Source organism: Heloderma suspectum, chromosome 3, assembly GCF_057233095.1.
Source record: "Heloderma suspectum isolate Gila_16-S chromosome 3, 16-S_ref, whole genome shotgun sequence".
In the NCBI taxonomy this organism is placed as follows: Eukaryota; Metazoa; Chordata; class Lepidosauria; order Squamata; family Helodermatidae; genus Heloderma; species Heloderma suspectum.
This window is the reverse complement of record NC_139460.1, coordinates 48,559,868-48,583,741: the sequence shown is the minus strand read 5'-3', so window position 1 is coordinate 48,583,741 and position 23,874 is coordinate 48,559,868. Positions and strand designations below refer to the sequence as shown.

Sequence of the window (23,874 nt, the reverse complement as noted above, 5' to 3'; positions counted from 1 at the left end):
AGCCCAGATTTTTAGATAGATAAACTTAAATAGAAGCATAGGCCACATCAGTGCAGGCATGAATCCATAGCTGACTTGACGTTGGCCACTCACTGACACACAATTGTCAGTGAGTGGAGGAGAGTATTAGAGAGACTTGTGGCATGTTTAACTTCCAGTGGGGAAGCTGTGTTAGCCTGATGCAGTAAAAAGTTTATTGTGACACTTTAAATGCTAACAGGTTTATTATACCAGTGTGTTAGTCCTTAGGATGCCACAAGACTCTTTGTTGTTTAGGGGTTTGTTTTTTGTAATCTGTTTGTTTACAAATATATGGATTGAGCAGGAAGGAATCAAACAGGCAATGATAGCCCTAAAGTAGCATCGGTCCCCAAAAGCAACAGCAGCTCCTTCCGGCTCCCTTAAGGCTGCAATTTGTCAGCCAAGCACCCAAATGGGAAGCATTTATTGAAATCAAGTAAGGGTAATTTCTAATACCACAATAAATATGTTAGTCTTTAAGGTGCCACAACACTAGTTGTTTTTCCACTGTTCCTTGTTATTGACTAGGGAGTGGCTGTTCATATGTTTTAGCTTCTTGTTGGCCCCATATATATTTATATATTTAGCCTGCTTTTCCTCCAAGGAGCCCAAGACAGCATACATGATCCTCCTCCTCATTCTCCTCTTCTTCTCCATTTTATCCTCACAAAGTAGGTTAGGTTGAGAGTCAGTGACTGGCCCAGAGGTCATCCAATGAGCTTCATGGCCAAGTGGGAACTTGAACCCAGGTCTCCCCAGTCCAACACTCTAACCACTACGCCATACTAGCGGACAAGTCTCCGTATCTCCATATCTCCGGACAAGTCCTGCCTGTCTTTTCTCCAGAAGCACACTCCTCTTGCTCATGTTTTGAGTGGGTTAAAGCAGCCTTCCCCAAACTGGTAATCCAACACATCTGGAGGGCACAACTTCCAGGAACCCCCAGCCCGCATCTGGAGGGCGCCAGGTTACCCAAGGCCTGGTTCAAAGCAGCGGAGGCTGGTGGCTCCTATTTCGGTGAGGCTGTGAATGCATTCTGGGTTTTAGCTGTGAGAGCTGGACTATAAGGAAGGCTGAGCGCCGAAGAATTGATGCTTTCGAACTGTGGTGCTGGAGAAGACTCTTACGAGTCCCCTGGACTGCAAGGAGGTCAAATCAGTCCATCCTAAAGGAAATCAACCCTGACTGCTCATTGGAAGGGCAGATAATGAAGCTGAAGCTCCAATATTTTGGCCACCTAATGCAAAGAGAAAACTCCCTGGAAAAGACCCTGATGCTGGGAAAGACTGAAGGCAAAAGGAGAAGGGGACGGCAGAGGATGAGATGGCTAGATAGCATCACGGATGCAATGAATATGAACTTGAGCACGCTCCGGGAGAGAGCGCAGGACAGGAAGGCCTGGCGTGCTATGGTCCATGGGGTCACGAAGAGTCGGACACGACTGAACGACTGAACAACAACAAGCCAGAACTCCAAAGGAGCTATCCAAGGTGCTGAACCCTACTCCGCAATAGGCTCCGCACCTTGAATAGCTCCTTTAGAGTTCTAGCTAAACCCCAGAATGGACACACAGCCCCACCGAAATCGGAGCCACCAGCCTCCACTGGTTCAAAGGTGATCCGCTTCAAAAGCGAGGGCAGGAAGGCAGCTCCGTTTTTCCTACAGCGCAAGCTCGACGGTTTTTAGTTTCCCCCCTTCCGCGCCCGGTAACGCCGCTGAGAGGGGGAACTGGGAGAGGGCGAGGAAGGGCATCGCCCAGCATCGCTCACTCCGAGGGAGCATGCGCAGTAGTACTTCGTCCACCCGCCAATAGCGATGCGAGCTGCTGCACGGGCGGAAGAAGCTGCTTGCGGTGGCCGCGCCCGGAAGGCGCCGCCGCCGCCGCTGTCGCCGTGATCATGGCGGACGAAGAGGAGGACCCGCCTGTGAGTGAGCCTGAAGGCGACGCCAGCGTGGGCTGGCGAGGACGGCCAGGGCCGGCTTGGGGAGCGGCGCCTCTTGGCGGAGAAAGGCGGCTCCTCCTTGCATCCCCTCTCCTCCTCTCCGGTCTCCCTTGGGATCCGGAGGAGATGCTCGCTGCCTCTGCGTCCTGGTTCGGGTGCTAGAGGGGAGGAACGGGCTGGGGCGCAAGCTAACGCCTGACCAGACGGAGGCTGTAATCATATATTCGATTATTGTTGTCACTGTTGTTTAAATAAAGCAATATTTTCTGCCCCTGGTGCTTAACTGCATGTGCACCACTCAGGGCAGCCAACCGCCATTAAAACAATTCATAAAATGCAACGACGTTACCTCAGAGTAAGTTCTATTGGAGTTACTTCTAAGCGGGCATGTATAGGATTGCGCTGGAAAGTGTAATCCTGGGCAGAAGCACCTGGGAATAAGTTCCACTGAACTCTATGAGACTTACTTCTGAGTAAACATGTGTAGCATTGCACTGTTATCCTGTAAACCTCCACCAGGGAGTGGTACCCATCGGCCTCACTGGATTTTACTTCCAAATAAACCTGTGTAGGGGATGGTGGCTGCAGCATATGCAAAAACTACGCATGACCTCAGATTGGGAAGCCCTCCTTTCTATTGTTATTATTTACATGATGCTGTTAGTGTGCATGAGGGTTTATAGGAGGGGTGGGCAACTTGTGGCCCTCCAGACATTTTGACCTACAACTCCCATCAGCCTTTGCCAATGGAGAGGGATGGATGGAAGTTGTAGGCCATAATATCTGGAGGGCCACAAGTTGCCCACCCCTGCTTCACAGAGTAGAAATAAAAACAGAGGCTCCTGCGCTGGGAAACTTGCCATATAACATCTGCCACAGGGGACCATACATATGTTCTGAATGTCAAGTATCATCCTTACGGGTGTTTGATGGTGGAGCACTTTCTTGGAGGCACACAATTCTGTACCATTCTCATTGCAGGGCTGACACTTGACATTCAAAACAGGTTCTGGAGCTGAGCCCTGACTCAAATTAAGTCCCGCTGGGGAGAGACAATTCACAGCGGGGAGGCTTTGTGGGCTGAGCATTGGAAGGGGCAGGATGAGAATAGGATACCTTGAGGTTTGGAGAAGGGTACACATTGTTTGGGGGTTTGTTTCCCTTTAGTTTGAAGAAGATACTGAAGAGGCTGGAGGAGGGCCAGATGGTGGACAGGGCAAAAGGAAGAGGCTGTTCTCCAAAGAACGTAAGTTGGGGTCACTGGTATAGCTAGGGCTGGACCTTGGATCCAGAGTCCAGGACCTGCAGCCCTGGAGACCACCAAATGACCACGTTGGCTGGGAAATGCTGGGAGTTCTAGGACTTTTTCCTGTCTAAACATGCATAGGATTACACCCTAAGACAATGCCCAATTTGTGACTAAGGGCTGATTTACATGTGCATGTATGTCATTTGATACTACTTGATGATTCATAGCAGAATATGGGAACTATTTCCACTGGAAGCTATTGCTTGAGGTTATATTGAGAAGGCCAGTGTGGTGTAGTGGTTAGAGTATTTGACTGGGACTCGGGAGACTCACCCATGAAGCACACAGGATGACTTTTGGGCCAGTCACTGACTCTCAGCCTACCTCACAGAGTTGTTGTGAGGATAAAATAGAGAGGAGGAGGACCATGTAAACTGCCTTGGGTTCTTTGCAAGGGGAAAAAAGTGGGATATAAATTAAAAAAAATAAAAATATGAGCTGATATAAGGTGTTTCATCTGTAATTATTTCAGGCATGCGTGTTCCATCACTTGATCTTGCAGTCATTTATTGATGAACATGTATGTGTGAACTGCCTCCTGAAATATTTAATTTAAATTAGCCTGTTTTTACTATGTATCTGTATTTCCCAGTCTTATTTACAATATTTGCTACATGCTTCTGTGGCAATCGGGTTACACACATTTCCCTTCCTTGCGAGTGGGGCAAGAAAGGCCTGTGTGATAACTCAGGGTTGGGTCTAGACCTGGGATGGGGAATCCCTGCCCCGCAGAGATTCCCCATCGGGCCTGCAGAGACTTCGGCTCCTTCTGCGGGTACAAGCCCCACTCCTTGGAGATTACCGGGGGCTTGGGAAGGGGGTAGGGAATCCCCCTCTTACCTCTGTTCATTGATCATCTGGCCCACGGAGGTCCAGGTAGGGGTCATCCCACCCCTATCACTGATCTAGACTTGATGTACTTGTCCCATTGACTTAAATGAGCCTGCTCTAAGCATGACTATTGAAGTCAATGGGAGAATTACATCATGACTAATTTAAGTCACATTGATTTCAGTGGGTCTACTCTAAGCATAACAAAGGCGGAATACAACCCTTTGTGCCCTGAGATTGGGTTCTAAATACTAGTTTTACTGTAAAATGCCATTCCTTTGAAGACTTGGTGTCTTCAAGGGAATCTCATTCTCCGGGGTAGTAGAATTGCAGTATTCACCAACGACTAACTTGGATGATGCCCAGTTACACTGAAACTTACATGGTCAGAACAGTGTAAGCTTCTGTAAGCATAACTTGGAGAGAATACAGACCTGTCGCCTAGTAGTATTGTTCATTTGGGATCTAAAATCAGGCAGATAGGTTCCATCAAGGTTCCACTAAAAATCATTGGTTATCGAGCATTGTCCTTAAAAGGGATATTATGGTCATCAGCATGATAGCGGTTGATGTTGTTTCAACATAGGGATCCTACAAAACCCAATATATATTCCCAAGTGGGGAATATTTATATGGATGCTTCTTAAAATTAGTTTAAAAGCTTGCATAAGTGCAGAAGCCTCTGCTTGCTTGAAGAGTTTGGGAGAACGTGACCGCCCAGATACACTTAAGACAGTCGGTGAATAGCTCCTAAATCTTCCAGAGTGCTTGCAATTCTTTTCCCACTGAGGGGTTTCTTTTGTTCCACAGTGAGATGTATGATGTATGGATTTGGAGATGATCAGAACCCTTACACCGAGTCAGTAGATATTCTTGAAGACCTGGTCATAGAATTCATCACAGAAATGGTAGGTCCTGCTGGTATGCTTGTACATCAGTCTTCCACAAACTGGTGCCCTCCAAATGCTCACTGGGGTGAGCTGGGGAGGGGGGTTGTCCCCCAAAATGGGGCAGAAGCATCTTCCTTGAGTAGAGCCCTTCCATCCATGGAAGGCAGATCCTGGACCCAACCCAGAATGAATAATAAGTTAATATCATGGTTCTTATCATCTTGACCCATGTTAGAAATACTGTATTTAAAAAGGGGGATGATTTATCAACAATTCTGTGGGACCAAAGAAAGCATTTTTGTTGTTCTGTCCTGATTCAAATTGATTTTTTTTTTCTCCTGATAGACCCACAAAGCAATGTCTATTGGACGGCAAGGTCGAGTACAGGTTGAAGATATTGTCTTCTTGATTCGTAAAGACCCACGGAAGTTTGCCCGCGTCAAAGACTTGTTAACAATGAATGAAGAACTGAAACGGGCCAGAAAGGCATTTGATGAAGCAAACTATGGCTCTTGAGGACTTCTGTGATGCAGGTAGATGGCAAGTGCAAGAAGGCAAAAAATCGTGTTTTTCTGAGTTGCCCTTTACCTGAAAGCCATAAAATCTGTCTATCCTTCTGGATAGTGTGGACCTCAGAATCTAGAGTCTTGCTCAGATGTAATTAATTTCCTACTTTCAAAATGTTGCATTGTATTTGTTTCATTGAAGATTTCCAGAGTTTCACACAAATATTTTAGAAGGGAATGCTTGAATCCATCTCCAACATTTGGGCAATTCGTAGTGACTTTTAGTTTGTAACACGTAGCTAACCAAAATGCCAAACAAGTACCGCACCACACTTATTCTTCAGAACTGTGTGTACGCATGTGTGAAGTTAATGTAACACAAGCTGCCCGCTGTAGTACTTTGTATTCAAAATCACATCATTTTGTCACAATTCCCAAGCGTTTTAGTTTTGTGACATTTCAGGCCATAATCAGTTTCACCGCAGAGTTGCTTCTGAAACATGGATAGTACCAGGTACATTCCCAACAGCCTTCTCAAATAGCAGTGTTAAATGGCTGCAGATATACCAAAACGAATAGGAGTGCTTGGATCGTACAGAATTACTTTACTAACTGGAGTGTGGATCACTGCTGTTTGAGAGGGCAGGTACAAATGTACCCTTAATGATGGTTATTTTCATGTTTGGACAATAATACAATGCTTCCCTTCCCAAATTTATCTTAAGTGGCAATTCTATGGTAACTTTCAGGCTCTTGAATGATGGGAAGCACACTGCTATACAGAGCTGTAGGTTAAACAGAACTACTTTAAGAGAACCAACAGTTTTATTTTTGTTACAGTTGTTGGGATAGATGGACTCTTGACAAGAAATTCTGCTTTTCTTTACAACTGTTGTCTTCAATAGAATACATTAAAATGGACTTTAATTGTATGCCCTATTGCAAGTTGTATCCTTAATTTTTTTTTAAATTTACAAATTTAAGAGTTGTGATGTTTGGCCATGAGGGCTGTTTCATGTGTTAAGTTTCCTGCACAGATTTGAGCGGTGTGTAGGAAAAAGATATGTACCAATGCCATCATGAGAAAGTCATCTATATTTTGCTTGTTACACAAAAGAACCGGCTACCGAGGTTTCCCGCTGCATGTGCATGCAGCAAGATGTAATGTTATGAAGAAAGTGTATCTACCCTGGAACAATAGCTACAGAAATCTACACTGAGCAGTGCTCAAACACCAACCTGGTTCAGAGCTACTTGCAACTGAGTGAAGTCTACAACTCTGCTACAGTCAGCAGCACCTCAGAGGTGTCACTGTTGAGGAAATTATTTGTGCCTTTTTTCCTGAAAAGTTGGGTGGGGGAAATGGCCTCTGACAAGTGCCAATATATTTCGATATAACCACTATTAAAGTAAAGAGAATGCCACTTTGCCAAAGGTAAGAATAATTGCAGTGGACATAACTTGTAGGAATTCCAACCATACTGCTTGTACTGGTGGCTCTTCCCATACTTTTCTGCAAGAGTATGAATCACTACAACTCTTGAAGCTAGTTATGGCTGTGTAGTTGGATTCAAAGCTGATTCTTAAACTCAACAGCCATGCCACAATCCTTTGAGTAGGTTACAAGAATTGGTTCCTGGCTTAGGAGTGGCTGATTATGCACTGTCACATCCAGGCTTAAACTTTTGACACACCACTACAAGTATCACATTATGGCGGTGGCAGCCTGTCAAAAGCTTAACTCTGTGCACAACCCAAAGGCTTTAAATTGACAGGTATAACTATTTTAAGCTGCCCCTAACCCCCCAAATAGTTCCAAGACTTGGCCCTCCGTCTACCAGCTACCTGAGTTAAAGGACAAGCAGAGGCCGTTATCAATTATCCAACATTGATGCTGGCTAGCATAGCTTTAGTTCTGTCTCGAACATTTGCCCTATTTCCCATGTTCTTACTAATGAACTACAAGACTTACAAGTAGAGGTACAGGTGGGGCTTGGAATATCATACCTCTATGTGGAATGCTCTTGCTCTGGGTTCCATTGATCCCCATTTCCTGAAGGCTGTATTCCATTCCTTCTCCTTGCTGGTTGTTTTTCTCCCCTACCACAGCCAGCATTCTATACCCACTCTGGGAGGATTTCCAAATATTTTTTGTACTTCTGCAAATCTTGGGGTTCCCCAAGCCTGCTACTACCTCCCTCTTGTATGGAGATGGTGCCATTTTGGCTATATAAGTATCTACCCACAAATAAGTTTACTATTAGGGTGTAGAGAAAGGAAGCATAATATATACTATCCAGGCACTGGGGTGTTCACCTCATACTTTGTGTTAATCTGCCAACAGTTACAGTAATGAAAATATTTTCCTAAAGTACTACAAGGACATTAAAAGAATTTCCTACACTGTGTATATATAAGTAGAGACCTGCCACATTCCCTTTGCTCCATACAAAGAAATTTGGTGAACACAGTTTAAATGTAGTTTAATGGAATGAAGCATTTAGAGACCTATTACTTTAAAAATGTCATCAATATCATCGCTCTTCTCAGCAGCTTCCTTCTGTCTAGGGGCAGGGTTTCTTTCCAATACCACAAGGTCAGAAGCAACACTGGGGGCTGGTTCTTCACCCATTTCATTAGAACTACTGTTGTCAGCAGTCCACAGCTGAGATGTGCAGTTAGGCCACTGATCAAGGGAACAGGAGAGGCTGCCGTCACCAAAAGCAGGGGTGTGGCTCTGTGCAGGTATGACGCAAGATGGTGTTCTCTTTGAAACACATCTTGGCTTCCTTGGAAGTTTGATCCGCCTTCGTAGACAGGAGCGTGCTCTAAGTATTTGGCTTGGTCTCCGTTTGCAACTTGAGAGCATGAGGTATTTACAGAGTGTAGCTTTAACACAGCCAAGTTTCCTCTGCAAACTATAGGAAAGAAGAGAGTTTATATATTTGTCATGTTTTACATTTATAGCCTGCTTTTTCCGCCAAGGAGGCATACATGATCCTCCTTCCCTCCATTTTATCCTCACAATAAACCTGCAAGGTAGGTTAGGCCGAGAGTCAGTGACTGGCCCAAAGTCACCCAGTAACCTTCATTGCCAAGTGGGGACTTGAATCCAGATCTCCCCAGTCTAACACTCCAACCCATGGGCACAGAATTGTTCAGGGACATGGGACCAAATTGCCCCCACCAGGCCCAACATGGGCCAGATGACATCACAGGGCATGGCCCTACCGTGACAACATGTCAAGGGATGTGGACCACCTCCTGACATCCCCTACTCTTTTGTTTTTTTTTCTTCTTGCTGGAAGGAAGCACAGAACCGTGCCTACTCCCAGCATGGACAAAGGGACCCCGGCCACTTCACATCCCTGCTATCTCCAATCAGAGACAGCAGTGGGTGGATGCTCTCTGAGTGGATTCCTCCAAGGGGTGGGGCTTAGTGCCTAAGCCCCCACCCTCTGAAGGAACCCCAAGGGGCTATGGGGCCAAATGCGCTACCCTGCTGACCAGAGGTTCTGCACTCCTGCTCTAACCACTATACCACAGTGGCTCTCTTAGTTTAGCAACTAAAGGGGTAACCAAGAGGGATGCTTTGTTATAGCAATTTTTTAAAGTCCAAGTAAATTATTCTGTGTAACCAGAGATCTTTTGCACAAGAGAGTACAAGGGTGCCTACAAGAGCCTCCTCCATTATAAAAAACCAGAAATAAATAACAGATGATGCTTAACACCATGACCTCAGAAATATACCCCCCGCCCTTCTCTTTTTATTTTTGACATGCAGACAGGGGAAGAATTCTTCCCAACTTTCCACCTTATGAACACTGAATGCAACCAGGACATAGTAAAACATATTTAGCACTTAGAGAGTACCTAAAAAAATCTAAGCACTATACAGGAACTACACCTTCACTGGCCAACAGATGAAACTAGGTCAATCTCCCCTTTGTCCTGATGCTCTCCTAGGGTGAAGCCTCCCAGATGCCCTTGATCCTCTGGCCAGTAGCTGAGACCTTTCATCCTAGGGTAACATTATGTCTCTGCGGACCAACTGGTCATATGCTTATTTAGTATACAGATCAGCCTTCCTCAGCCTGGTACTCTCCAGATGTGGTCAGGAACGGTGGGAGTTTTAGTTCAATATCTGGAAGGCACCAAGTTAGGGAAGGCTGATATAGATCTAAACGTAGAATAATTGTTGTAGATATGTTTGGGTTGCTAGAAACCTATGGGAAACAGAAGAAGTGATGCACTTCGTACAATACCTCTCTGTGACAAGTCACAGAGGATGCTGTGGCAATTAACCATTCTACTGTTATCTGTACATTATAGAACACTTGTAGAATCTCTTCTCAGTTCTATCTATAGTATAGATACAATGCTCCACATTTGTGAGTCTGTCTGCCTTCTCCTAAACAGCTTTGTTAGCTTGGGGAGGAGAGGTACCATTGGAGAGTTCAGCGGGAGAATAGCCAAATTATAGTCTGCTGAGATCGCTGCCTCAAAGAAATCCCCTCACAATGTTAAGGGCCCCTTGGAACAAAAGAGGAAAAAGCAAAAGGAAGACTGGTGTATATGACCAGCCAATCCAATTCTTCTCACATCCACTTGCATGATTCCAGGATGTTGACAATGAGTACATCTACTGTAAGATAAATGCATGGTAATTTTAACTGAGCAAAAACCTCAAGAAGGATCAAAGAACATGAGTGGCTGTGTATTGCTCTCAGGAGGGAGATAAGACGCTTGAAAAAGGGTCCAAGAACCTGGGCTAGGGTTAAGGCAAGTGAAGGGATATAGGACCAAGAAGGTAGGATGGCTGAAAGCCAAGAACTGAAGAGACCCAGGACTGACATAATATACAAACCTGCAACCCTGGGCTTCTACATGCTGCAGCCGCTTACTTTTCAAAAGCTTCATTCCCAAGAAAAAGGCCTCTGATCCAAGTTTGTTGCTTTTGCACCAGATAATCGTTCTTCTGAGTGTGTCAGATAGTTCTCCAAAGGAGCATGCTTCTTGAAACTTGGGCACAAAAGATTTAAGATGCTGGGACCTCAGAGATTTAGAAGAAACGAATGTGGGTGTCCTTTTTGATTCAGGAGGATTTACGCTGAATATAGTATTCTGAAATTAAATAGAAAGCAAGGAAATTAGTACTGGAAAAGGCTAATAAGGTAAAATTTATCTTCAGCATAGAAGAGGCTCAAATTCTTAAGGTTAACACACAGCATCCTTGAAGGACACTAGAAACAGAGAAAATAAAGATGTTGTTGGTCATAGTTTTAACCACTGGCTAGAAAAAAAAATTATTTGCCTTAATACTCTGATCCTAAAGACTCTGGGCAGGATCTAGCACAATTTGGTATTTTGCATGCTCGTGCACTTTAGAATTATGTTTCTTGAATAGCAGCCCCCTGTGATACATGGCAAAAATATTTCGAGGAGCAGTTTGTTATGCACTATCTGCCGTTCAAAGTTTTAAAACATCCCTCTGAACACCTGAGAAATGCATGAAGGTGCCTTATACCGAGTCAGACCATTGATCTATCTAAGTAAAATATTGTCTATTTTGACTAGCAGTAGCTCCTCAAGGCCTCAGACACAAGTCTTTTCAGTAAATGGGGTCTTAAATAGCAGGGATAGGAGATTCCAAGGAGCAAACCCGGAATTTCTGCATTCACAGTGTGTGATCGACCACTGAGCTATGACCCTCCCCAAGAAGCTCATCAGATCCACTAAAGTTCAGATGCTTCCAGTGAAACTGGCTTCTATTAAGTACGCAAAGCATCACTTTCTTAGTTCCTACCATCCGCAAGACAGGTGGATGAAATTGTTTATTCATATACATGAAGAACTCCAGAGCATAAACAGAATTACTCAATATATATATTAGGTTGGATCCAAACACAGTCACACTTAGAGCAGACACACTGAAATTAATGGGACAAGTAAATAATGACTAACTTAAGTCCTACTTATTTCAATAGGTCTACTCTAAGGATGACTAAATCTGGATCCAAACCATTATGAATAAAGTAACTTAAGAGTATACTAAGGCACAGTACAGACCCTGCCCCAAAGCCTACAGTGTAAGCTTACTTTTACAAAATAAGCATACCTCAAAATTTGAGCATCTGCACTGAAAGGTGTGCCTTTTGCAGCAAATTAATGCCATGGCAGTATTTACTGATCAGAAGAATAAAATGAAGTACAGAGAAACTTTATGGGCTGAATGCAGAGTTTGCTTCTGCCAGAAGGAACACTGCCTGAACAGAGTTCTGCTTTGGATGGGAAGGGGAGGGGACCAATTTTTGACACTTCCTCCCTCTCCCACAGCCCCCAGCACCATGTTCCACACTGTTCTGGAGGGTTTTCAGGGATTACAAGGAACTGAAATTGCTTCCTCCCTCAATTCCAGAAGGCAAGCTCTGTATCCATGCCAATAACTTCAAGATGCACAAACACAAAATCTAACAAACCTCTTGGGGTGCCGGGTATCTACACAAGGTCTTGACATTGAACTCCAATTTCTTTCCATGATCTAGAAAAAAGGGCACACCTTATAAACGGGAAAAGTGAGCTTGGCTACAATCTTATGCACCGTTATTTGGAACAAAACTATCCAGAGATCAAAGGATTTCTTATGTTATAACTATTTTTATTTGGGATAAGTGGTTTGGGAAATATGGTTTTGCCAGTAGATATGTAGTATTCTAGCACAGTATGGCTAGGGGTTATTTCTAATCTGCAATGTCCCTAGCAGAAAATATAGCACATGATTCTATCCACCCCTCCTTCACCACCAATCTAATTGCAGGCAGGCGGTACAGTAAGACTATTAAGGAGAAGGGGTCTATGTGCACCTCCCATATCCCACCCAGCCCTCCCAACTCAGCCCAGTGGAAGTTATAGTGCATGAGAAGTTGCACAAAGTGTTGTAATATGGGGGTGTGGGTGGCTGATCCCCAAAGAGACAAAGCTTTGTTTCCTACATCCCACCCCTCATTTCACCCAAATTAAGAGGCCATCGCCACTTACCTAGGCTAGTTCTGCTGACCAGAACTGGCTTCCCAATATCAACAGTGTTCTGGGCACTTCTCATCTTCTTCCTGACTCTTGTAGGAACTGTTGTACTTAAAGATGCAGCTTTGCTTCCTGGGAACAACCTATTCATCCATCCAGTTCCGGCCTTTTTTATTACAAGTACTTTGGGCATTTTCTTCTTAATCTCTGAATAAGGGTCTCCCAGAAATTCATTTATTGCAGAAGGAAACGCAAATCCTTTAATATAAGGCCTTGGTTGCATCTTTGAAACCTCCTGAAGCAATTCAAACAGGCTTTTGTATAAAGAACCAAGGCTTTTCAATACACCTCTATAAAGAATCCTAAGTCAGTAAAAAAGAAGAGATGGAACACTTGGGTGCTGTGTAACAAATACTTTTCCCATTGATGGTTGCTCCTCCATTAAAACTTTCCAAAACTTACTTCCTCCATTACTAGCTTGATCTCACACAATACGAACTAACCAGTCTTCTCCCATAATAAACTTTGGCATTAACGTAACAAGTAGAAATGCAACAATAAAAACATTTACAAGCATACATACCATAATCTGCTCAGCAACCCCAAAACCAGAGTATTCAGCAGTATGTACTCTTGCAAACACAGATGCTTAACAGAGAAACTGAGGAGCGAGTCAATTAAGGTTGGACAACACTTGATCAAAGAGGTTAGAAACCCACATTAAACACTTATTGCAGCCTTCCCCAGCCTGGTGCCCTCCAGATGTTTTGGACTTCCATCAGCCCCAGCCAACATGGCCAATCATCAGGAATCCTGGGAGCTGTAGTCCAAAACATCTGGAGGACACCAGGTTGGGGAAGGTTGACCTATTGTATGAACACACAGTGGAGTTCAGTGAGTACAGAGCCTTAAGACAAGCCCCATCGGACACATTTTTACTGAGAATTCTGTGCTACTTTCAGGACATAGAAAATACATATTATTTCAGCTAACTTATGAAGCCACAACAGACAACAGTTAACATCAGAAAACTGACACGCATCAGGATTCCTTGATAAATATACAAGACATTTCATCAAAGCTATCTTCCCTAATAAGCCTGCAGAATATCCCATGTGATTCTGCATCTAAAAACTGCAGGAGGCACCAAATTAGATTCCAAACTCTTATTTTGGAAGGATACAGAAATGTTGTACAACAGCATTCAAGTAAACGCAGCATGAGTTTGCAGCCACCCAGTATCTTCACCAGCACCACTTCTATCACAGGTTGGCTGGGAACCAAGGACGCTTCAGAATTTTCAGAGTTCTGTTTCCTATTTAAAATAAATAAAAAGAAAGGAAAAATGTGTGCGTATGTGTTGGCATCCTGCCATATTTAATGCTGGTATGATCTGGGCCTGACAGTACCCCATAACTGAGTCCCAAGCAAGACTGTGTTGCCATGAACTCTTCCTGTAATAAAAATTAATGATTCTGTTGTATGTTCATTCAAATTTGCCTGAAGATTCTGCTTTTGGGTTTGAGTTTCCCTCAAAAATATTTAAAATCGTGCAACTTCCCTGGGATTACTTAAGACTTGCGTGCCCTGAGGAAAGACAGAAGAGGAGAAGCCCAGGCTGGGGCGCTCATGCCATTAGCTCCCAAAGAGAACTTCAACTGGCTTGAAAGAACTACATTCTGATGGTATTTTTTTCTTTTTAATAACATTTGTTCATTTCATTATTTGAAAATGTATTTATTTTATATCTCACCTTTCCTCCAACGAGCCCAAGGTGGCGTACATGATCCTTCACCTCCCCATTTCATCATCACAACAACCCTGTTAGGTAGGTTATGCTGACAATCAGTGACTGGCCAAAGCCACCTAGTGAGCTTCATGGTCAAGTGGGGACTAGAACCCAGATCTCCTGAGTTCTAGTCTAAAGCTCTAGCCACTACACCACACTGTAAACTGCCTTAGATATTAAATAAATAAATAAATAAACTTTTATATAAATGGCTGCTGATATACTAAAAGATAACCAAAGAAAAAAATAAAAAGGGCAATGCAGAGAAAATTAGTATCTTCTCTTGGCTGATTTCTATTAATGCAAGATTCTGAATTACAGAGATCTCTTCATTCTCTATTGAAGAGGTCAGCATAGTTTAAAAACTTCCACGGTCTTCCACTAGAATGGATACATTATTGATGTATAATGCTGTTTTAAGCTGTTTAGCTGTTTTATGTCCCATGGATTCCTGTAGGATTAAAATTAGCTAAAGTACTATACCCCAATGAACTTGAGCACACTCTGGGAGAGAGCGGAGGACAGGAAGGCCTGGCGTGCTATGGTCCATGGGGTCACGAAGAGTCGGACACGACTTAGCAACTGAACAACAACAACTATACCCCAAGCTCAGGAAAGCTGAGGATGTAAGCTACAGAACCATATAAACATGGTGAGATGTGCTGGCTTATGCTACTTACATGGGGCCCAGCTGATCAAGATCTCGAATTGGCTTCTCCAAATTCATTAGATTTAAACGCTTCAAGCACTGTTCTACCTGAAAAGCAGAAGGAATAAAGAAGTTGACTGATTCACAAACTTTTAACCCAGACACACTTTGATTTTTAATAATTTGCAATCCACAATATGAGTACAATATTTTTTGAATGACCCCTTTCTATTCTGTAGCAAAGCAATTGGGATACATAAAATGAACAACAGAAGTTTCTCGATATTTCTCCCTTCTATAATACTCATAAAACACCTAGCACTGTGATGGGGTGGGGGGTGAGGAGAGGAACCCTGTGTATTACTCCCTACCATCCCCACAGTGGGATTCCCAAGAATGAAAGCCAGGAAACACAGCAACAGTGGCAGAGTCCAATGCTTTACTTCCACCTCCCCCAACCCCCATGGGGGGAAAATGGCATTCATTTATGGAGGAAGCATCAGGCTTTGTCCCTCTCAACTGGGTCCCTGACTGCAGTCTCTCCCATAGAACTCAAAAGAAGGCAAAGAAAATCAAGCCTGCTCCTTTCTGAAAAGCCCAGTTCCTCCATTTACATAGTCAACTGGTAGGTGTGTACACACACACCACATTTGTATTCCCTTTAAAAAGTTTTCTATTCAATAGATCTCCCCACTGACTTTGTTTAAGACAATTTTTTCTGAAACCCAGAGGTGAAAATGGAAGCATTCCAGTGCTTACAAAGGAGCAGTTACAGCTACAGCTCTCTGGCACCTCTTAAGGCCGCAAAAACACCCCTGTCTACAATTCCTGCGATAGCATATGTGATGTTATAGCATTTGATGTGTTTGAAGAATAACATACTAACTATTACTTCTACTTATATGTGAAATTACTGGGAACCTAGGCTACAATGCTAAGCATACTTCAGCACAATTTCTAGGAAATCAAAACCATGCCTATCTCCAAGTAAACGTGTTTAGATTTGGGTTGACAAGCTAATTGTATATTAATGTCTACAGAGTCATGGCAATAAATGGATTCTTCCTATATCCTGAACTGAAGTGCAAGTTTGCATAATACATATTTATAGACCACTTGAACTACAGCAAAGTAAATGAATATGGACAGTTTAGAAGACACAGTAAGAGAAACATGTAAATGTGGTCTTTTTGTTATTGTTAGGTTTTCCTTTTGCAAACACAAATATCAATTTAACAAAAAAAAGCTTTTAGAAATGAGTCAATGGACAGTATCTAATGTTTTTATTACATGAATAGAAGGAGAATTCACAAAGTTCTTGTATTCATTGAGTGAAGACACTGGATACTGCCCAATGTTAAGCATCTATTGTAGATTTATATCTGTCATCATTGTCATCATTAACATCATCCCATTAAGGTTACAACTAGTTCCAAATGAAAAAGATTATTTCCAGGAAATGTTGGTCTTCCAACCTGTTTGAGACCCCGATATGGCCTATGACGGCTCATCTGGTAGTGGAAACTATAAATGACTGAATGCAGGAGGCTCTGTTCTGCAACCATAGCTTCATTTCTTAGAAGGTGGCCAACAGCACGGCACCCCTTCCTAACAGCTGAAAGACATCTCACTGGAAAAGATAAATGAAGACATTGGTATGAAACTACACAATAATTGACTCAGCAAATCAGAAGACATTGCACCTCAAGACCTTGTATCAGCTGTGTAAATAAACCCACAAAAGTTACTAGCCTTCCAAAAAAAATTTAATAGTCTGCTGGGGGCTGGTGGAGGAGCGATGGAGAGTTCTGTCCCTCCTCTAACAACCTACGGCTTCCCCAAAGCTTACAAACATGACTCCAGGAACCTGAAATACATTTGAAAACCAGTAATATTTCTTCATCCTCTTCCCTGACCTTTGTAGTCTTCATATTGGCAGCTAACACAGCAGTTTCAAAGAATGTTCTTGAACCAGTTCTTAGAACTGAAGGCCCATTTCACTGCTTTGTTGGGCAGCACTGCAGTCTGTGACGCAGCCTACCACCAAATTTATATGTATTTATTTATTTCCTTTGTATACCATCTAATAGCCAAAGTGCTCTGGGCAGTTCACAAAATTAAAACCACAAAAACACAGCAGAAAATGCAATATAAAATACAGGAGATTAAAACTACAGAACAAAAATATAACCAGAGTAAAACCTAGCAGCAGTGCAGATATTGAAAACACAACAGCAAATTTAAAACAGCAGAGCTAAAAAACTGGAATACTAAAATGCTAAAAATGCCTGGAAAAATAAAAAGGTCTTCACCTGGCACCGGAAAGCATACAATGTAGGTGCCAGGCAAACCTCTCTAGGCAAACTAGCCATCACCTCAGCTTCAGAAAACCCCAGCCAAACTTGGTATCCACAAACCACGGATAGCGTGAAAGGGAGAAGTGGTTTCAACAGTTTGCCTTCCAGTCACAAAACCTCATAGTCCCTAGAGTTTGTGGTTACTCAAGGGGGGCGGGGTAATGAAACCCCCCAGCCACACTGATTCCAAAAGTTACTCAAGAGCACTTCTACAAGTCACTTCCATCACAGAAATAATTTCCAGAAGGGTATCCATGTTAGTCTGCTGCAGCAAAAACAACAAAGAATCTTGTGGCGCCTCAACACATTAATTCTGGCATAAACTTTTATGGACACTGTCCATCAGATGCATGAAGTGGACAATGCCCACAAAAGCTTATGCCAGAATGAATTTGCTAGTCTTTAAGGTGCCACAAGACTTTGTGTTGTTTTAATTGCAAAAATTTACAGATGATTCATTCCGTCAATTCATCTTGATGGCTTACAGCCCAATCCTATGTGCATTTATTCAAAAGTAGGCCCTACTGAATCCAGTGGAATGTACTTCTAAGGAAGTGAGACTACAGCTACAAATTTAGGTTACAATCCTGATCCATTAATGTCAATGGGAAGTTTTGCTATTCACTTCAGTTGCACCTTGATTATCACAGCCTTACAAACAGCACATATGAGGACTCCAGTACTATGGAACAATAAAATGCCTGACAGGATTTTAGCATTCCTTTTTCTCTCTCGTTAACATTATTTAAAGCTCAAGGCCACAATTCAGCCAAAGTTAAGCTCTTCTGCACCCCGTTGTATTAGATCCAGACTTGGATCAAGGGGACTTAAGGGAGTCATGACTACCTTAAGTCCCATTATTTCCAATGGGACTGGGGGCTCCTTCACCCCAGGCTTTTATCCTGCGATTGAGATTGCTCCTTCACGGACGTTTGCAGGCTCTTTACATGACACCGTGACCCTCCTGCACTAAATGCCCTTTGTTCCGTTTTTAAATAGATCGCAGATAATGAGCTATCAAATTACCCCGTTGTGTTCCGCTTCAGTTTCCTCCATGAAAAGAGGCGAGGCGGGAAGAAGAGCAGCGAGATCAATGAAAGATAACGGAAGACTCAGATACAGGGGGAAGCGCAGGGGAAGAGGAGGAGAGAAAGGAAGCACATGTAAAGGGAGTCAGTGGTGATCCTGCTTTTAAAACGGAAGGAGAAAGCCCCATTTTAAATGCAGGATTTTAGGCTGGTGTAGAAATGCCCTTTCCCTTCATGGATCACTGTCTTGTTGTGGCGAAGGGGCTTGCGTAACTCAGTGAAGCCATAAGCTATGCCGTGCAGGGCCACCCAAGACGGACAGGTCATGGCAGAGAGTTCTGACAAAACGTGGTCCACTGGAGAAGGAAATGGCAACCCACTCCAGTATTCTTGCCAAGAAAACCCCATGGAACGTATCACAAGGCTAAAAGAGATGACGCCGGAAGATGAGCCCCTCAGGTCGGAAGGTGTCCAATATACTACTGGGGAAGAGCAGAGGGAATTTCCAAGTAGCGCCAGAAAGAGTGAAGCGGCTGGGCCAAAGCCAAAAGGACACGCAGCTGTGGATGTGTCTGGTGGTGAAAAGAAAATCTGATGCTGTAAAGAACAATATTGTTTAGGAACCCGGAATGTAAGATCAACGAATCAAGGTAAGCTGGAGGTGGTCAAACATGAGATGGCAAGATTGAACATCAACATCTTGGGAATCAGTGAATTAAAATGGACAGGCATGGGCGAATTTAATTCAGGTGACCGTCATATCTACTACTGTGGGCAAGAGAAATGGAGTAGCACTCATAGTCAACAAAAGGGTGGGAAAAGCAGTACTGGGGATACAATCTCAAAAACGATAGAATGATCTCAGTACGAATCCAAGGCAAACCATTCAACATCACGGTAATCCAAGTCTATGCCCCAGCCACTGATGCCGAAGAAGCTGAGGTTGATCGGTTCTATGAAGACCTACAACACCTTCTAGAAGTAACACCAAAAGAAGATGTCCTCTTCATCATAGGGGACTGGAATGCTAAAGTAGGAAGTCAAGAAATCACTGGGATAACAGGCAAGCATGGCCTTGCTATACAAAATGAAGCAGGACAAAGGCTAATAGAGTTTTGCCAAGAGAACACGCTGATCATAGCAAACACACTTCTCCAACTGCACAGGAGGCGACTCTACACATGGACATCACCACTTGGTCAATATCGAAATCAGATTGATTATGTCCTTTGCAGCCAAAGATGGAGAAGCTGCATAGTCAGTAAAAACAAGACCTGGACCTGACTGTGGCTCAGATCATGAGCTGCTTCTTGCAAAATTTCAGCTTAAATTGAAGAACACAGGGAAAACCACTAAACCATTCAGGTATGACCTAAATCATATCCCTTATGAATATAAAGTGGAGGTGATGAATAGATTTCAGGCATTAGACCTGATAGACAGAGTGCCTGAGGAACTATGGACGGAGGTCCGTAACATTGTTCAGGAGGCAGCAACTCAATCCATCCCAAAGAAAAAGAAATGCAAGAAAGCCAAGTGGCTGTCTGAGGAGGCTTTACAAGTATCTGAGGAAAGAAGGGAAGCGAAAAGCAAGGGAGAAAGGGGAAGATATGTCCAACTGAATGCAGAGTTCCCGAGAATAGCAAGGAGAGACAAGAAGGCCTTTTTAAATGAACAATGCAAAGAAATTGAGGAAAACAACAGAATGGGAAAGACTAGAGATCTCTTCAAGATAATCGGAGATCTCAAGGGAACGTTTTGTGCAAAGACGGGCATGATAAAGGACAAAGAAGGCAGGGACCTAACAGAAGCAGAGGAGATTCAGAAGAGGTGGAAAGAATACACAGAAGAACTATACAGGAAAGATCTTAATGTCCCTGACAGCCATGATAGTGCGGTCACTGAACTTGAGCCGGACATCCTCGAGAGTGAAGTCAAGTGGGCCTTAGGAAGCATTACTAACAACAAAGCTAGCGGAGATGACAGTATTCCAGCTGAGCTATTTAAAATCCTAAAAGACAATGCTGTTAAAGTGCTGCACTCAATATGCCAACAAATTTGGAACACTCAGCATTGGCCACAAGACTGGAAAAGGTCAGTTTACATCCCAATTCCAAAGAAGGGCAACGCCAAAGAGTGTTCAAACTACCGCACAATTGCGCTCATTTCACATGCCAGCAAGGTGATGCTCAAAATCCTACAAGCTAGGCTTCAGCAGTATGCGAACCGAGAACTACCGGAAGTACAAGCTGGGTTTCGAAGAGGCAGAAGAACTAGAGATCAAATCGCCAACTTTCGCTGGATCATGGAGAAGGCAAGAGAATTCCAGAAAAACGTCTATTTCTGCTTCACTGACTACGCTAAAGCCTTTAATTGTGTGGATCACAACAAACTCTGGCAAATTCTGAAAGAGATGGGGGTACCAGACCACCTTACCTGTCTCCTGAGAAACCTGTACGAGGGTCAAGAAGCAACAGTAAGAACCAGACATGGAACAACCAATTGGTTCAAAGTTGGGAAAGGAGTACAACAAGGCTGCATACTGTCGCCCTGCTTATTTAACTTATATGCAGAATACATCATGAGAAACACCGGGTTGGATGAATCACAGGTCGGAATTGAGATTGCCGGGAAAATTATCAACAACCTCAGATACGCAGATGATACCACCCTAATGGCAGAAAGCAAAGAGGATCTAAAGAGCCTCTTGTTGAGGGAGAGTGCAAAAGCTGGTTTGAAACTCAACATTAAAAAAACTAAGATCATGGCATCTGGCCCCATCACTTCCTGGCATATGGAAGGGGAAGAAATGGAAGCAGTGACAGATTTTACTTTCTTGGGCTCCAAGATCACTGCAGACGGTGACTGTAGCCATGAAATTAAAAGACGCTTGCTCCTTGGGAGGAAAGCTATGGCAAACCTAGACAGCATAGTAAGAAGCAGAGACATCACCTTACCGACAAAGGTCCGTCTAATCAAAGCTATGGTTTTCCCAGTAGTAATGTATGGCTGTGAGAGCTGGACTATAAGGAAAGCTGAGCGCCGAAGAACTGATGCCTTCGAACTGTGGTGCTGGAGAAGCCTCTTACGCGTCCCTGGACTGCAAGGAGATCAGATCAGTCAGTCCTAAAGGAAACCAACCCTGAGTGCTCATTGGAAGGACAGATACTGAAGCTGAAGCTCAAATATTTTGGCCACCTAATGCGAAGAGAAAACTCCCTGGAAAAGTCCCTGATGCTGGGAAAGACTGAAGGCAAAAGGAGAAGGGGACGGCAGAGGATGAGATGGCTAGATAGCATCACGGATGCAATGAATATGAACTTGAGCACGCTCTGGGAGAGAGCGCAGGACAGGAAGGCCTGGCGTGCTATGGTCCATGGGGTCACGAAGAGTCGGACACGACTGAACGACTGAAGAACAACAAGAAATGCCCTTTATCTGGATCTAACCAGTGCTTTTTAATGCCGGAGAGGCACATGTTTTACTCTCACTTATTAAGAGCAAATTACTCTATTAAAACAATGAGACTTTCTTCTGAGTAGACGTGCACAGGATTGCACTGACAGAAGCGCTCAACTTTGGCTGGGTCGAGCCCTAGATTCCTGTAATCCATATAAGAATATTAAACCAAATTCCAAAGACAAGGGAATTGTCGAGGCGCGGCGCGAAACTCCCCAGCACGTGTGCCAGGCGGGCATATACGAGCAAGCGGCACGCGAACCTGACGTCGAAGGGAGACGTTTTCGCCTCAGCGGCCGCTCTCCTCACCTGAGGGATGCTGACCCGGCACGGCGACCGTAGCGCTGCACGCGGGCCAGTCCACATCCAGCCGGTTCCAGACGGCCTCCTCTCCTCCGGGCGCCGCCATCTTCCCCGGCAGGCGGGGTCTGGGCTGGACTAGCCCAAATCACGGGGACGGAGGCGATTGGAGGGCGCGCCGGGGGGTGGGGAGAGCAGCCATTCACCCGTTGCGTTCTATGCCCGCCCTCTCGCGGGTTCTCCGTGGGGGAGGAGCCGTGGGCGTGGCTCCCTCGCCTCAGGAGAGAAGGCGGAGGTGGTTCTACCTTGTCGTTTCTTTCACGGTTATAGTTCTAAGCGCCCGTTGGTTCATTTCACAACAGTTGCTTAAATAAAGCGCTTTCCAGCAGGTGCCAGATTACACCTAACAATGCATTCTGGGAAATAAGATCTGTCTCTCCCTGGACTCTCATGGGTGTCACATTGCCAAGGTTGGGGAGAGGTTCCAGGCTATTAAGCTCTTTTTGTTATGTCCCCGAGGCGCCCCCCCCCCCAATCGACTTTGTCAGGCAAAATCGCAGCAACCAGATAACCAAACTCCTCGTAATATGAAGAGACAGATCCCTCTGCTACCGAACAAGAGATGTACAGCTGGGTATTTTTTCCAGGACGGGGTTGCATCAAAACAGCTCTTTTCTTACATTTGGGATGTGGTAGTTTCTTTGTTCTAAAAGGAAATTTTCCATATGCCGAGCTGGATGTGTCCAAATCAGATTTGTACAGACTGTGATCTTAAAAGCACTTAATACAAATAGACCCCCAGAGTTTTATATGTATCAAACAAGACCTGATCTGTACAGGCATGTCTGCCCAATCACACTGACTGTTCAAATAATTTCATGCATTCCACAATTTTTAGAATATTTGTTTTTAAAGAATGACAGGAGAGAAGATAAATTCTACAGCTGTGCAGCATGCTGGCTTTGCCAACTCTTCCCTACGTGCCTAGCAGGTAAAGCTTTTCTTATCACTGCGTCTCCATGCTATCAACAACGCAAAAAGTACCAATCTCATATTCCCTGTGACTGCATATGACAAAACTGATTATCTTCAGGAGTGGATTTTTATAGACTAGAGATCATAAAGCCACTGATACTCTATAGATTTCCTTGTTCCCTGCAGATGAAGCACAGTGAATGAAATGTTTTCCATGGACTAGTCGTATGTTTTGGCAGCATATTCTCATTACTGCTGAAGACAGGGATTGTTAGATCCTAGCCCAGATCACTATTCTAAGAAATAGTTGCGATGGCCTTCAGTTATTACAAATAAACTAACTTTCACTTTGAGTAAGAGAGTATGCAAATATATGGGATCAAATAGTTACTTTCCCTTTAAGAAAAGGCAGTCACATATTCTCTAAACAGCCGCACCTGAAGGAGTTATAGCATAGGACACATAAAAGGGCTCTACGAAGGATAGCATTTCTTCTTCAGTTATAAGATACTTATTTCTGGGGGGGAAATGATAGGGAGAAAATCAGATAATGCAATAATTTTTGCAAAGGACCTCACTAAGGTCTCACTTGCTGAGTTTCTAAGATATTATGAGCAACCCATAAGTGAGGAACAAGCATGGGCTATCTGTTTCCAGTCTTGTTGCAAAATGAAACAGTTATTAGCTCAAGGACTAGATTCTGTATTGCAAATGATAGTCTTAGACGCTGACAACCTTTACATTCATTTTGATGGTAGCGTGTCCTTCACTCTGCAACGCAACTTTGGTAAGAG

The 23,874-nt window shown here is 43.8% G+C and overlaps 2 protein-coding genes across 6 annotated transcripts; one reads left to right on the top strand and one right to left on the bottom strand.

The window, feature by feature from the left end:
• Positions 1–1,909: 1,909 nt before the first annotated feature.
• On the top strand, positions 1,910–6,432 carry TAF13 (TATA-box binding protein associated factor 13). 2 transcript variants are annotated; one of them, XM_084843140.1, is made up of 4 exons: positions 1,910–1,946; positions 3,132–3,210; positions 4,915–5,012; positions 5,340–6,432. In XM_084843140.1, the coding sequence occupies exons 1-4, from the start codon at positions 1,920–1,922 to the stop codon at positions 5,508–5,510; spliced, it is 375 nt and encodes a 124-aa protein (XP_084699266.1). In that variant the 5' UTR covers positions 1,910–1,919; the 3' UTR covers positions 5,511–6,432. The 2 variants fall into 2 exon arrangements, with proteins under 2 accessions (XP_084699266.1, XP_084699267.1); XM_084843141.1 differs by having other exon boundaries at positions 1,910–2,319.
• RMP64 (ribonuclease MRP subunit p64) lies at positions 6,305–22,221 on the bottom strand. Of its 4 annotated transcripts, none has more exons than XM_084843131.1 (9): positions 22,068–22,221; positions 16,437–16,591; positions 14,993–15,069; positions 13,707–13,838; positions 13,107–13,184; positions 12,539–12,885; positions 11,980–12,041; positions 10,368–10,624; positions 6,305–8,418 (listed from the first exon to the last, which is right to left on the bottom strand). In XM_084843131.1, exons 2-9 carry the CDS (start codon positions 16,524–16,526, stop codon positions 8,001–8,003), a joined length of 1,461 nt encoding a protein of 486 aa, XP_084699257.1. In that variant the 5' UTR covers positions 16,527–16,591; positions 22,068–22,221; the 3' UTR covers positions 6,305–8,000. The 4 variants fall into 4 exon arrangements, with proteins under 4 accessions (XP_084699257.1, XP_084699258.1, XP_084699255.1 ...); XM_084843132.1 differs by having other exon boundaries at positions 10,405–10,624; XM_084843129.1 differs by having other exon boundaries at positions 22,115–22,221.
• Positions 22,222–23,874: the final 1,653 nt, after the last annotated feature.

Excerpts from the sequence above, each read along its gene's own strand:
- TAF13 (XM_084843140.1), top strand. The coding sequence starts at position 1,920 with ATGGCGGACGAAGAGGAGGACCCGCCT. Across the intron at positions 1,947-3,131 it reads ACGAAGAGGAGGACCCGCCT|TTTGAAGAAGATACTGAAGA; the intron begins GTGAGTGAGCCT and ends GTTTCCCTTTAG. Across the intron at positions 5,013-5,339 it reads TAGAATTCATCACAGAAATG|ACCCACAAAGCAATGTCTAT; the intron begins GTAGGTCCTGCT and ends TTCTCCTGATAG.
- RMP64 (XM_084843129.1), bottom strand. The coding sequence starts at position 22,214 with ATGGCGGCGCCCGGAGGAGAGGAGGCCGTCTGGAACCGGCTGGATGTG. Across the intron at positions 10,625-11,979 it reads GATACCCGGCACCCCAAGAG|AATACTATATTCAGCGTAAA; the intron begins GTTTGTTAGATT and ends ATTTAATTTCAG. Across the intron at positions 8,419-10,367 it reads GTAGAAGCCCAGGGTTGCAG|TTTGCAGAGGAAACTTGGCT; the intron begins GTTTGTATATTA and ends TCTTTCCTATAG.